This window comes from Callionymus lyra, chromosome 3 (assembly GCF_982586985.1).
Source record: "Callionymus lyra chromosome 3, fCalLyr1.hap1.1, whole genome shotgun sequence".
NCBI lineage: Eukaryota > Metazoa > Chordata > Actinopteri > Syngnathiformes > Callionymidae > Callionymus > Callionymus lyra.
In genome coordinates, this window is record NC_141820.1 from 34,858,900 (window position 1) to 34,873,387 (window position 14,488).

General features: G+C 38.2%; 1 protein-coding gene across 1 annotated transcript in view; it reads right to left on the reverse strand.

The window, feature by feature from the left end:
* Positions 1–341: 341 nt before the first annotated feature.
* The window catches only part of col22a1 (collagen, type XXII, alpha 1), a 42,843-nt gene continuing 28,696 nt past the window's right edge, over positions 342–14,488 (reverse strand). The window contains exons 34-65 of the mRNA XM_087787679.1: positions 14,366–14,419; positions 14,125–14,178; positions 13,993–14,046; positions 13,868–13,921; positions 12,505–12,558; positions 12,195–12,299; positions 10,699–10,743; positions 10,399–10,476; positions 9,881–9,916; positions 9,757–9,810; positions 9,446–9,490; positions 8,975–9,010; positions 8,786–8,899; positions 8,464–8,517; positions 6,746–6,799; positions 6,607–6,660; positions 6,442–6,495; positions 6,224–6,277; positions 6,093–6,146; positions 5,961–6,014; positions 5,839–5,883; positions 5,706–5,759; positions 5,577–5,630; positions 5,425–5,478; positions 3,124–3,195; positions 3,013–3,048; positions 2,894–2,938; positions 2,641–2,820; positions 2,499–2,565; positions 2,249–2,431; positions 2,008–2,085; positions 342–1,932 (exon numbers count right to left, since the gene is read on the reverse strand). Of these exons, the coding sequence (XP_087643805.1) occupies positions 1,739–1,932; positions 2,008–2,085; positions 2,249–2,431; positions 2,499–2,565; positions 2,641–2,820; positions 2,894–2,938; positions 3,013–3,048; positions 3,124–3,195; positions 5,425–5,478; positions 5,577–5,630; positions 5,706–5,759; positions 5,839–5,883; positions 5,961–6,014; positions 6,093–6,146; positions 6,224–6,277; positions 6,442–6,495; positions 6,607–6,660; positions 6,746–6,799; positions 8,464–8,517; positions 8,786–8,899; positions 8,975–9,010; positions 9,446–9,490; positions 9,757–9,810; positions 9,881–9,916; positions 10,399–10,476; positions 10,699–10,743; positions 12,195–12,299; positions 12,505–12,558; positions 13,868–13,921; positions 13,993–14,046; positions 14,125–14,178; positions 14,366–14,419 (2,223 nt within the window). The 3' untranslated portion in view covers positions 342–1,738. The remainder of the gene's footprint in view (positions 1,933–2,007; positions 2,086–2,248; positions 2,432–2,498; positions 2,566–2,640; positions 2,821–2,893; positions 2,939–3,012; positions 3,049–3,123; positions 3,196–5,424; positions 5,479–5,576; positions 5,631–5,705; positions 5,760–5,838; positions 5,884–5,960; positions 6,015–6,092; positions 6,147–6,223; positions 6,278–6,441; positions 6,496–6,606; positions 6,661–6,745; positions 6,800–8,463; positions 8,518–8,785; positions 8,900–8,974; positions 9,011–9,445; positions 9,491–9,756; positions 9,811–9,880; positions 9,917–10,398; positions 10,477–10,698; positions 10,744–12,194; positions 12,300–12,504; positions 12,559–13,867; positions 13,922–13,992; positions 14,047–14,124; positions 14,179–14,365; positions 14,420–14,488) is intronic.

Consider the following 14,488-nt stretch of genomic DNA (forward strand, 5'->3'; position numbering starts at 1 on the left):
TTAACCTATTAGGTACAACTATTTATGTATTTATTTTAACTTTAAAAATAACAGTTATTCTTGATAACAAGTTGACCAATTCAATTTAACTTCTGTCTGCCCTGAAGATGGACTCAAATGAGGAGTAATCAAAGCAAATGATTTCAGTGAAAACGTCACTTGAATATTTATTTTATTTTACAGCAAAGTACAGGTATTTTAAAAACATAATAATTACTGCACATCTGCATTAATTCATCATCAATTATAGCACCAACAAATGGCAATTCATTCTGCATCATTAAACCAGCAATGAGAAGACGTCAGAAGTATATATATATATTTTTTTTTTTAAACACTGAAAAGAAATTGAATTCTTTGTGGACAATAATTACTAATGAATGGGGATGAGCACTGATCAATTAATCTTATCGAGATACGGCACCAGCTCTGACCTAAACCAAAGTAGCCAGAAAGACAAGTAAAGCCTGTTTCATTGCTTTATTCATTAATGGTGTTGTTTTCCCTGATAAAATGTTTTGTCTAAAATACAAAAAACATCATGTATTTAAAACATCACCATATTATGTAAGGGGCACTGCTAGGGTGTCTGAGAAGTGAAAAAGAAATTCACAATTTTAAAAGCAAAAAAAGGTTCTAATGCAATAGTTTCTCAGTTTGTTGCAAGACCAAAAGAAAATGACTTATATAAAATGGATCAATGTGAATTATTATGGAAATGCATCCATTATTGGTCAAAATGTTTGAAAAACCAGATGAAGTTTTTGGATAATGTTCCGCAGTCAATCACCATTTCAAAAGTACTAGTTTAATAAGGATATTCGACAAAACCATGATACCCATCTTTACTCCCTTAGGTACCTGAGTCAGACATACAAAAACCTGACAAATTTGTAGTTAATTGATAATTTAACTTGTGGTTTTAAAGATAAATCACAAAAAAAAGACACAGATTATTGAAAAAATGCTCAGAAAAGATCAGCTCACACAACTCATTTACATGTTTTCAGGGTCTTTTGTGTAACAATTTCTACTAACAACTATGAGAGAAGATGATGGTGAGAAGAGGTGCAGCAAGCGAAACACAACCTCATGATAAATCCTCCCCTGGAGGCTGTTCATTGAAGCACTGAGACATAAACCACTGGATGTGTTTTTTAATTTACCTCATGGATGATCCACTGAACCCTCCTCCTCATCCCGACTAAGTGAATGAGAGCATAAGCTTAATGACTCAGTGGGAGGAAGATGAGATGACACAATGACAGAAACAGACTAGCTGGCATAAAAAGTAAAAGAGGCAAACAAAAACAAACAAAAAGCTGCTCTGATTAGTTCTATGAAAAATATGTTTCAGTTAATAAGTCGAATCGTACAACTATTTTTAATACAACCACATGAAGGAAATGAGCAAGGCTTTTCTGGGTTAAATCCCTTATCTCCGAGCTACATTCTGTCTCTGCTAGAATGCAGCAAATATTTAACAAAGAGTTCCAGAAACAGACGAGTAAGATGAGCTGCAGCGTCTACTCAAACGCTCCTTTAGAGTTATCACAATATATATTCTACAGGAACCATCTATCGAAATATGTTTAGCTGCCCTCTTCAGCTAGTGTTCCATCCCATGATGCTTCAAACTTCATATTAAAACAGACAAATAAGAGACTGCGTCTGAACATTCAGGCTCATAATAAGTTCACTTCATTCATTCACTTGAAAAGTCCATGAACACTGCTTTTTATCTCCCCTTGACATTTTTGGTGTGAGGTCTGTTTGCTAGGCTGGCGTAGTAGGCACACTGTGATAGGTCACATTGGCCTGGAGGTCCTGGTGGTCCGGGTTGACCATGTGGTCCTGGGTTTCCATGTTCTCCTTGAGCACCAGCTTGTCCCGGGCTTCCGTCTTTGCCATAACCAGGAAGTCCGGCTGGACCTAATTCAAATACATAGAAGACAGTGAGGTTGTTGGTTTAACTAGTTGAATAACGATCAAAATAATGACTCATACCTATTGGGCCAGGAGGCCCATTTTCTCCTCTGTCACCCACTCCAGTTTCTCCCTTGTCACCCTTCGATCCCTTTTCACCTACAGGTCAAAAAAGATATACATATGCTTGGTATTCAAAAACTATTAACCAACTTGAATCCAAAGAAGTTTTCGGCGAACACCTAAGGTAATAATTGTAACAAAACTGTAATTACTACATCAATACTGTAGATGTTGTTGGGTTAAAAATGAAACATCTTACCCTGAGGTCCCATTGGTCCTCTTGACCCTTCTCCTCCGTTCTGCCCAGGCATTCCAGGTTCTCCAGGAGGACCATTCCTTCCAGGACTGCCGTCTTTACCAGAAGGTCCGGGAGGTCCTGGGCGACCTGCTGTACTCTTCACATGAGCAGGCTGTAACTGAGCCATGAGATAGGGCAGTTTTTCTGGAAACGACAAAGAGAATTTGAACTACCGAAACTATCACAAGTCATAGGAATGATGTGGCCTTACCGTCCAACTGTTTGGACAGCTCTTCCTGGATGAGACGTCTCATCTGTTCCAGTGACACAGACTCTCCCTAATACAACATTGGCACTGAATCAATCTTCAATTATGGTCCAAATATGTTAAATCTGGGAAGAATGTGACTCACTCTAGGGCCTGGAAGACCAGGGTTTCCAGATTGTCCTTGTGGTCCAGGAGCTCCTAATTCTCCTGGTGGGCCAGACATACCCATCATCCCGGTGTGGCCCTTCCTGCCAACAGGCCCGGGATTACCTGGTATTCCTGGCGCTCCATTGTGACCTTTATCTCCCTTAAAACCAGAGTCTCCCTGGTTTTGAAATAATGAAAAGGTTATTTAACATTGGAACATCCACGTAGCTGAGAACAGCAGGAGTACTAACCTTTTCACCTTTGAGACCACGATCACCAACTCTGCCAGGCATTCCCTAAAAAACGCAGATGTATATTAATACTTAATGAAGCAGAAAGACCAAAATACATCAACAGATATGTATTTTACCTGCTTTCCTTCTGGCCCAATGGGACCAGGTGGACCCTGAAATGAAAGATGAAGCTCATCACAACTGTATGATATGTGTCTTCATTTCAATAAAGAGCAAAAAGCACTTACTGCAGGACCTTTAGGTCCACTGAAGCCTGGAAGTCCAGGATTGCCAGGCTCACCAGGACCTCCCCTTTGGCCCTTTATGATGAGAGACATGGGTGCGGCTTGTTAACTCCACATACTTAAATGCCTCTGATCTTAAAGCTGGAGCTCTGTGGTAACAGATCTGGCACTGCTTGCCTTGGTATCAATGGTCTAATTTGTCTTTTGTTAACAAAATAAAAAATACACAAATGCTTCTGTATTATTATATTATGTTGACAAATTTTCAGTCTTGCTTCCGCAAACATCACTCTATGAAGACAGCCTCACTGAAAGTGTCCAGTAACATCATGATGTCAGCTGACTCGGGTAAATACACTGTTCTGGTTCTGTTGGATCTGTCCTCAGCCTTTGACACAGTTGATCACCAGATACTGCTAAGAAGACAGGAAGTGGGACTGTCTGGGTCTTTGTTACAGTGGTTCTCATCATACCTTTCTGGGCGCAGTTTTAGTGTATCTGCCAATCAAATGAGGTCTGAATCAGCAGATCTGTTGTGTGGAGTCCATCAAGGTTCCAGTTTGGGTCCTTTATTGTTTTAGCTGTACTTGATTCCCTTTGGTAAAATCATTCAGAGATTTCCTGATGTTTCTTATCACATTTTTGCTGTTGACATCCAGCTCTACTGCTCTTTTGATCCAACTGAGCCCCAGAGGCTAAACAGCTTAGTCAATTGTTTGACTGAAATCAAACAGTCACTGAGTGAAAACACTTTGAAGCTAAATGTGGACAAAACTTAAACTCTGGTAATTTCGCCAGATGAAAAGGTTCCAGGTTGAGTCAGTACTTTGGTGACTTAGGCCAGTCTGTCAAACTGAGCCTGAGAAACCTGGGTGTTGAATTTGACAAAGACATGTCTCTTGTTCAACATTGCAGAAAACTGACCAGAAACTGTTTCCCTTAACTGAGAAAAATCTATAAATTTAGGAAAATGATATCACAACACGATCTGGAGTTTATAATCCATGAATGTGTCTTCTCGTTTAAACTATTAGTAACTATTAGTAACAGTTTTTTTTCGTGTCTAAACAAGAAGGGGCTGTCTCGCCTGCAGTTTATACAAAACTCTGCAGCGAGAATTCTGACCGGCTCAAGTAGAAGAACTCACATTTCCCCGATCCTTAAAACTATTCACTGGCTGCCAGTTTCTTTCAGGATCAATTTTAAAATTCTGGTTCTTACTTCCAGAGCTATTCATGGTCAGGCTCCTCCTTACATCAGTGATCTGATCCAGCCTTACACCCCAGCTCAGGCTCTTAGGTCTGTGGATCAGAATCTACTGATGGTTCCTCGCACACGCTTGCTCCTAAGCTTTGGAGCAATCTTTCACTCCCTCTGTGTTTGATGGAGTCACTGACTCCTTCTAGAAACAATTTAAGACCTTTTTATTTGTGCAGGCTTTTCCCTGTTTTTTGGGACTCCTGTTTTTGTCTTATGTGACTTGATCTTTTAAACCATGTATTTTAACTTTATATTGTTTGTTAAAGCGCTTTGTGACCCTGGTCTCGAAAGTCGCTTTACAAATAACCTAACACCACCACACATTTTTTAGGGTTTTTTGGGGGTCTGGAAATGTTTTAAATTTCCTTGTTCTTGTCATGGCACAGAATTCTTCTTGGTCTTTGTCTGGAAAAGGAATGGGCTTGAATAGAATGGTCTTGGTCTTGGTCTTGGTCTTGATTGGATTTGTATTGGTCTTGATCTGGGAAAGTCCTGGTCTTGACTTATTCGGTCTCGTTCTTGGTTTGGAAAAGTATTGGTCTTGAATAGAATGGTCTTGACTAGGTCTGTCTTGGTCATGCTCTTGGTCTGGAAAGGTCTTGACTCTGTAAGTCATGATCCTAGTGTTGGTCTATGTTGAAGCAGTTTTTGAAGGAGAAAGAACCATAACTGTGATACAACATTCAGTTAATTAAAGATCCTCCTGTAGAGACAAACTAACCTTAAAAACACACAACCAACAATTAAAGATCCATATGTTCAACTGAATGTACTCTCATCAATCAAACATCAGCTAAATTTCATCACTAACTTGCTGACAGCAATCTCTTATTTATATTAGGGCAATTAAAATAATTTCTAATGCCGGGACTTAAATGTCAAAAGCATCTGTTCCAGAGAAGATCTTCAACTCCCACATAGCCCACTGGTGGTCCCCCAATGGAGCCAATGTGACTTTACTCTGATATAGGTACGCCCTGATCAACTCTTGAGTTGGTGATTACTTTGATCATAACAATTGGTTCTATACTGTAGAAAACTTACCGGTGTTCCTGGAAGACCAGATTTCCCAGACGGTCCTGGTTCTCCTTGTTTTCCCTTTTAAACAAACTTGATATTAGAAGGGGAGTAAAATAAGAAGTATCCAAAATAAACAGCTCATGAAGAGTTGGTCCTGCGATTTAAGATTCACTTACTGGTTCTCCTCTTGCTCCAAGAATTCCATCTTGGCCGCGAGGTCCCATTGCACCCTGCAGGGAAAACAACATTGAGCAATGAACGTGACTTTAGACAAAATCAATTTTGTTTTTATCTTTAGATCATACATCCTTTCCAGGTTTTCCGTCACGCCCCATAGTTCCAGGTTTTCCATCTTCGCCCTGATTGAAAAAAAGAGAGCTCAGAGCTGCACATGAATAACTAAACAATAACCTCTATTTATTCAAATGTTATATTTACCTTTACACCTGGAGGTCCAGGTTCACCTCTGTGCCCTTTGAATCCCTGTACAGGTTGGCATTAATAGTCGATCAAGCTCTTGTATGTCCACATGGAAGGCATGTTTATAAGCTTATACTCACTGGTACACCGCGGACTCCAGAATTTCCTGGTGATCCAGGCTCACCTTGTTTACCCTAAAAAACAATAAGAAGGGCCATCAAACGTCGTCTTGATGAGTATTCAAGGTACTTTTTTGGTGTTTCTCCACCTACAGGCTCTCCTGTTTCACCAGGTCTTCCATCTTTTCCCATTTTACCAGGTTGACCCTGGAGATCAGTAAAAATTAGTCTTAGAAACAACCGAAAATATTTGATGACAACATTTACACCAGATGGCATCTTACAATTAAACCAGGAAGACCAGGAGGTCCTTGAATTCCTTTGAGACCCTCTTTTCCCTGGTGAGAAAAACAAATGCACGCTCTGATGAAACTGCAATGATTAACGACAACTATTACTGTGTAGACTGGCTGACCTACATGCCAAAACAATATTAATTGTGTAACAACAACACAAAGTTAACATCTTTTTTAAAGAGAAGTCGAATGTTGTGTAAACCAACCTTTTCACCTGAAGGTCCTGGGGGACCAACAGTGCCAGGCTGTCCGTCATTACCCTGCAGAAGGAAGTGCAATGTGAGATAAGATGTGCGACTATTTAAAGCAAAAGTAAACAATTTCAGCCATGTAGTCTATAGAAGGTTAATGGTGCAAAAGTTCCCACTTACAGCTGCTCCCATTAATCCAGGAGGACCCGGATGGCCTGGCGGTCCAGTATGACCCTGTTTAGGTACAAGTAGGGTTATATCATGTTTAACACAGAAATATAAACAGCTGAGGAAATTAGTAATAAATAAACACATTTACCTTTTCTCCTTTATCTCCAGCAGACCCTGGTGCTCCTTTATCACCCTTAATTCCCTTTGGTTAAATAAAAAATAAATAATGAAACCTCATTAGCTGTATCATGATACCTCATCAGCTGTATCATGAAACCTCCTCAGCTGTATCATGAAACAGCATTAGGTGTATCATGAAACATCATTAGCTGTAACCTGAATTTTCATCAGCTGTATCATGAATTTTCATCAGCTGTATGATGAAAGATCATTAGCTGTACCATAGATTCTCATCAGCTGTATGATGAAACATCATTAGCTGTATCATGAATTTTCATCAGCTGTATCATAAAACCTCATTAGCTGTAACATGGATTCTCATCAGCTGTGTCATGAAACCTCATTAGCTGTAACATGGCTTCTCATCAGCTGTATCATGAAACCTCATTAGCTGTAACATTGCTTCTCATCAGCTGTATCATGAAACCTAATTAGCTGTATCAGGAATTCTCATCAGCTGTATCATGAAACCTCATCAGATGTATCATGAATTATCATCAGATGTATCAAGAAACCTCATCAGATATATCATGAAACCTAATTAGCTGCATCATGAATTCTCGCCAGCTGTATCATGAAACCTCATCAGCTGTATGATGAAACATCATTAGCTGTATCATGGATTCTCATCAGCTGTATGATGAAACATCATTAGCTGTATCATGAATTTTCATCAGCTGTATCATAAAACCTCATTAGCTGTAACATGGATTCTCATCAGCTGTGTCATGAAACCTCATTAGCTGTAACATGGCTTCTCATCAGCTGTATGATGAAACATCATTAGCTGTATCATGAATTTTCATCAGCTGTATCATAAAACCTCATTAGCTGTAACATGGATTCTCATCAGCTGTGTCATGAAACCTCATTAGCTGTAACATGGCTTCTCATCAGCTGTATCATGAAACCTCATTAGCTATAACATGGCTTCTCATCAGCTGTATCATGAAACCTAATTAGCTGTATCATGAATTCTCATCAGCTGTATCATGAATTCTCATCAGATGTATCAAGAAACCTCATCAGATATATCATGAAACCTAATTAGCTGCATCATGAATTCTCGCCAGCTGTATCATGAAACCTCATCAGCTGTATGATGAAACATCATTAGCTGTATCATGGATTCTCATCAGCTGTATGATGAAACATCATTAGCTGTATCATGAATTTTCATCAGCTGTATCATAAAACCTCATTAGCTGTAACATGGATTCTCATCAGCTGTGTCATGAAACCTCATTAGCTGTAACATGGCTTCTCATCAGCTGTATCATGAAACCTCATTAGCTATAACATGGCTTCTCATCAGCTGTATCATGAAACCTAATTAGCTGTATCATGAATTCTCATCAGCTGTATCATGAATTCTCATCAGATGTATCAAGAAACCTCATCAGATATATCATGAAACCTAATTAGCTGCATCATGAATTCTCGCCAGCTGTATCATGAAACCTCATCAGCTGTACCATGAAACCTCATTAGCTGTAACATGAATTCTCATCAGCTGTAACATGGATTCTCATCAGCTGTAACATGAAACCTCATCAGATAAATCATGAAACCTTATCACAAACAATGGGTATTGACGACAAATGCTTCTGCCAGTAACTTGTGGGACAGAAAATGAAAAAAAGGATTGTTTATACTGTAATTGGTGCAATAGGTGTGACAACTTGCCTTCGCGCCATCAGCTCCATTGGACCCTGGAGGACCAGTTGATCCTGGGGGGCCCTGTAACAACACATTAGACCATTAGTCCATACTGTGGCAAGAGTACAAAAGGCTTTAAAAAGTCCCCTGATACCCCACCAACAATGTTGCAGACATGACTCCATCCATCACAGCAGCTGTGATTGATGATAAATTGTGTGCAGTTTTGACCTCAATCCTTCTTTCTCAGCTACACACTGACAACATGCTGTTTTTTAAGCCGCCTTTTAATTGACATGACATATGATAACAACATAAACAAGGCTTCATGCTAACAACTTTGACCTACTTGGTAACCATCTTGACCATCTTTCCCTGCGAGCCCTTGGTGGCCTTTATCGCCCGATAGTCCTGGAAGCCCGGGTGGCCCCGGTGGTCCCGCAGGGCAGTCTGAGCACACATTCTGGAAATAAAAGAGTAACTTTTAAGGTTTAAACTCTATGAGTGCTTCTGAGGTAATGACGGTGATGGTATCTACCTTGAGATCCAGGTCGGACAGGTCCACTCCCTTTCCCTTAGAGGATAAGCACACAACATGTTTAACTCAGAAATCTCAATCCCAAATATGTAGGATCTTGCAGAATCAGAACTTTAAGTCAAAATCGGGTCAAGTATCAGTTGGACAAAGTGAATGTTCATTGTGTCCGGCAGGAAGTTACCTGACTAAAGTGAGAAACGCTTGTCAAACATGTCTGATGTTTACATTTTATCAATAATTAAAATAAGGTCAGACTTTTTCACTCAACAACATATTACTAGATGGCTTTTAAGTTAAGATATTATTATGTTTTCAAATCAATCATATTAGAAATAATCATATCATCTAACGATGCCTCTTTAGCGTCATAAGATTTGTCTTAGGATAAGTGTATTTGTGTGAATGGATTCCATTTCATATGGCATGTGAGGCATCACAAAATTCCTTAATATCTCCAAAGCAACCGCTTACAGGTTCTCCTGGAGATCCCTTTTCTCCTGGCCTTCCTGGGAGCCCCTAGATTTGGAAAAAATCATCAATCATTTTGTTGTAAAGTTAATAGAAAAAACAAATGTGATTTCTCATTCAGTCATTGTCATAGCAATGTTACATTCATATTGTATCTGCAATTAAAAATTAAATCAAGCAATAAATGAAGTTGAACTGGAGTCACAAGTGAAAATATGACAATTTTATTAAACAATTAAAGCAAAGAAGCTAAATATATTTACGTATTATATTCCATGTCAATCTCAAGTTTTTATGCATATTTTTCCACTTACATTATGTCCGGCCTGACCCTGTGGTCCAGCCACTCCTGCTGGTCCCCTCAAGCCCTGAAAGGTATAGGAGCATATATTTAAAAATGAGGTTTGTTAATCATACATGAAAACAAATCATATTTACCCCAGCACCAGGCACTCCATCCTTTCCGGGCATCCCCTAAAAATTTCAATTAGAAATGTTGTAGAATAATTTAGATCATGTCACATCCACATTAAAGTTGAGCTATAAACATGTTCCATTGTAGTTTGATGAAATAATAAAATGCAAGTTATTGAGAGCTTTACAAGTAATTAATGTGGACTGAGAGAACACATTTATTTAGATATGTGTCAAACAGGGTGACACATTGAAAAGGAAGATTTCTGAAAAACATAAAAATGATCAGGGATGCGCCAAAATAAAGCCTTGGTATCAAAGTAAGTTTGACTTTAAACAGTTAACAAGAGCAGCTCAAACAAATGTTTGTTGCATTTTTTTGCATAATGCATACTGTAAAGAAAAGAGCAATACGCAATATTAAACAGATTTATTATGGCTCCCCCAGTTGCAGTAAAGTGTAACGGTAATGTTGTGCCATATATTGCGTTGGGATGAATTGATGTATGAAGAAGTGTTGCTTGTAGAATGAAAGGTCATACCTGAGGTCCTACTTTGCCTTCTCCTTGAGGCCCTCTGTCACCTGGGAGGCCTGGATCACCCTGTAATCCTGGTGGGCCCTGATATGACACAGATTAATATTGTTACATTCAGTTTAGTTAATCATGCATTATTGAATAAATAAACAAACAGATGTATGCTGAATTTTACAGTAAAAAATGATCGTGATAATAATAACTTCCACCCACCCTGGATGTCTTGGACTTTGAATGGAAGTCAATATTAACATGTCATGCCTTAGTTAAATCAGCCTTTGAATATTTAAAAAAAAAACACATTACCTTTGGACCTTCAGATCCTTGGATACCCTGCGGTCCAGGTTCCCCCTAAAAAGAAAGAAACATTCCTCATTATCTTGATGTGCTTTTCTGGCAAACACCTTAATGAAGGTTCCTCAGGAGGAACCAAGAGAAGTCATGTTGTTGATGAACAAATGAGGCAGCAGCATAAACCTCAGCTCTGCACCTGGAAGCCGTAAAAAAAAATCCCCCTAAACTGCTGTGAGCGAGATCTGCTCTCCTGGTCGCTCCTGTGTTGTTTTAATGTGATATGTCTTAACAATGTTTTCCTGTTTGCTCCAGCCGAGTCAGCGGGACACATGTTTGAGGTGAAAGACGAAGAAGGAACATGTTGAGCTGTAGTGTGAAAATGTGCTGACTCATGCTACTTTTTACATCCATCACATTGTGTTTGTGAGTGACGTGACGTGCGGGCACACGTGGGAGAGATTTTAATGAGGTTTGGATTAATCTGCAACCAACCACAAAATCTGATATTCTTTTGTACTTCAATAGCGTAGAAACTTAGATGAAACTATTTATAATCATTAATGATCAACTTTGTAATTCATACCATAAAGGTTCATGAGCGAACTATTAATTTAATTTAATTTAATTGATCTAAGCAGCTAAACTAGTATTTCAGGCTCAGAGATTTTCATCAAGTAGAGGTTTATCTTCACTTCACTTTCCGTCATGTGGCTCCCCCTGCTGGTTTTCTGCGGTGCTGCTGGTTAAACGAGCGGTGCCACCAGAAGCAAGACTGATATTTCCATCAAGAACTGTTGTTTTTTCTGGTGTTTTAATGGTCATTGGTTTTGTATTTTATTTTGTTGATTTTATCCAAACATGCCTTTATTTTACAGATTTAGCGAGTGTAAATCGGAATTTTAGAGGTGGAGGTTCGCATACAAGTTTAGTTTAGCCATTAGCTATTGCTTTACTATACGTCAATGTTTTACTCCAGACTATATAACATTAATTCACAGGTCAAGATGAAGCATAGAATATTTTAGGATGTGTTTCCCTCTAAATTAATGCTTAATTTATACATCAATATTCATTCGTTCACAGGCTTTTACTTGATTTTCTGGAACTCCTATGCTGTTCTCTGTGTTATATTGATCTTTTAAGTATATATTTTATTGGGTATTGTTTCGATCGTTTAAGCGCTTTTTGACCCTGGTCTGGAAAAGCGCTCTACAAATATAAATTTCTTACTTACTTACTATACAGTACATGTATTTATATAACCAGAGATACTTAATAAAAGAGAACTCATCTGAAATATTTGCACTTGAGCATCAGCTAAAAAGTACATCTGAAATGTGATAGAAAGTAAACGTTTTCACTCGGGAATAACATTATTATTATGCTATATCTGTCAAATTTTAAAACATATTGAAAAAACATCATGTTGAACTATGTTTACAAAACATGTACAATGTGATCAGTATCCTAACGTTATTTTTCAACACGCTGATGAGTTTGTATCTTACAGATTGTCCATCTTTTCCCTTCCCAGTAGGTCCCGGAGGTCCAATGTGTCCTGGCTCTCCTGCTGGGCCAGTGGGGCCAGTCTGACCTGGTTTTCCTGGCTCACCCTGAAATAGAGAAAGACAAAAGATGAATTACAAAATGTTCACCAAAGCACCAAAGACATAATAGGTTGCTGAACCGTCTGTACAACTCCAGACACACACATACAAACAACACACATTTGAAATATGTATGCACGAGTGTCTGTTTGTGTGTGTCTGATTAGGCTAATTTCAGTTTCAGTTTCTTTAATAAATACAAATATTTGACCTTGTCTCCTCTTTCTCCAGCTGGACCCGGGGGTCCAATGATCCCTGGGATGCCCTGGAAGACACAAGAGCCAACATATTAGCTATTATCAATAGTGAAAAATCACCTATTCATGGAAACAATTGAAAATACAGACACTGATCAAGACATTCACTATGGTCCGATGTTGCTCTTTCTTAATTGCTCAACATTTAATTAAAAGTATTTCTATGGTGACTTCCCAACTTTAATGGTTCGTGGTCATTGTTAACCTTGATAGATTTAAGCAATTAATCATGTTTTTTTATTTTATGTTGACATCATGGACAGTTTAAGAGGACTCATTTTTTTGTTATATGTTAACCAGAAATGCTAATGTTATGCACAGTGGGTGGATTTTTTAATAAAAAAATATATGATGGAGACCTTTTTTGCCCCTGAATACATCTTATATTCATGTTTCTGGTCTGATTATCACAGTGGTTGTTGAAGTTCAGCTGCCCTAAGAGTGCTTACAAAAGGGTTTTCTGGACTAATGGTAACATCTTTGGTTAACAAAGTAGAATTACACATCATACATAATGTTAACATGGGTACATTTTAAATAAATGACACAAATTTATTTGTGTCATTTATTTTTTATCATTATTCATTTAGGCTGTTGCTCCTAAGCTTTGGAACAATCTTCCTCTCTCTTTGCGCTTGATGGATCTACTGACTCCTTCAAGAAACATCTTAAGACGTTTTTATTTGTTCAGGCTTTTCCCTGATTTTCTGGAACTCCTGTTGTGTTATCAGTTTTATCTTGCCCTTTAAAGTATATACTTTATTGAATATTGTTTGGATTGTTTAAGCGCTTTGTGACCCTGGTCTGGAAAAGCGCTATATAAATAAAAATTACTTACTTACTTACTTACAAATGAAGAAACATTATATTACAAAACAATGGTAAACAAGACAAAAACATATTTTATGAGCTGGGAAAAAAAAGCATGTTTGTACGTTTTCGTCACATTAAAGTATGCATTTAGCTGATCTTTGTCTGTATTCCCCTTTTTCATTTAAAGATAATGTTCCTTAATAAAGCATTACATGGCTATTTTTGATGATGATGTCACTTTTATCTACTGAAAAACCTCTCATCAATCATTCAGTTTGCCATTTCCATTTATATGTCCCAGCTTGCAAACCACACAAAAAAAAGTCAATGATTACTTTGTTTAAGTGTAAGTAAGGAAGTCACATGACAGAAATCATCAGCAAATGTTTTAGTTTTGGACTAAGTAGCTCAACAATTACTATAAATTCTCATTTTCAAAAGCAAGCATCAAATTCAGATGATGTGTACTATCTAGCACCCTAATGAAGTAGTGAAAATACCCACCACGTTGCCAGGTATCCCACGAGGACCTGGAAGACCAGCGATGCCCGCTGGACCCTGTTGAAAAGACAATAGTTACTCTTTGTACAACATTTAACTTAACATTTGATTGTCGCCCAAGAACTTACTGGGTCCCCAACACGACCAGCCTCTCCTGTGAGTCCAGTTTCTCCTTTAGGACCCTAGAGTCCACAGGTGTTTTTGAGTATTTCACTTATATGAATTAATGTTTTCCAATATTATTTGAAGAGGTATCTTACCGGCAGACCAAGTGCACCCTTAAAGCCTTGTTCACCAGGCAATCCTCTTGGTCCCTTAAGTTGAAATAAATAATGTTTGACAGCAGAAAATATTTTTTATGGAATATATTGAGCTCAATGTAGAGTTTTATAGAAAATCACACTCTCAAACTGATTTCTACTGACATCTAGCGGTCACATCTACACATTGACAGTTGAATGAATTAGAAAAATAAAAACAAGAACGAAAGAAATGTCTCACAATATCTCCTGGTTTGCCTTGTTCTCCCTTCTCTCCCTTTTCTCCAGGTACTCCCTAAAATCCAAGCAAAGAATTTCATGAAAACCCTAATTGAGAAAATGAAAAATGCATAAATCAAATGTG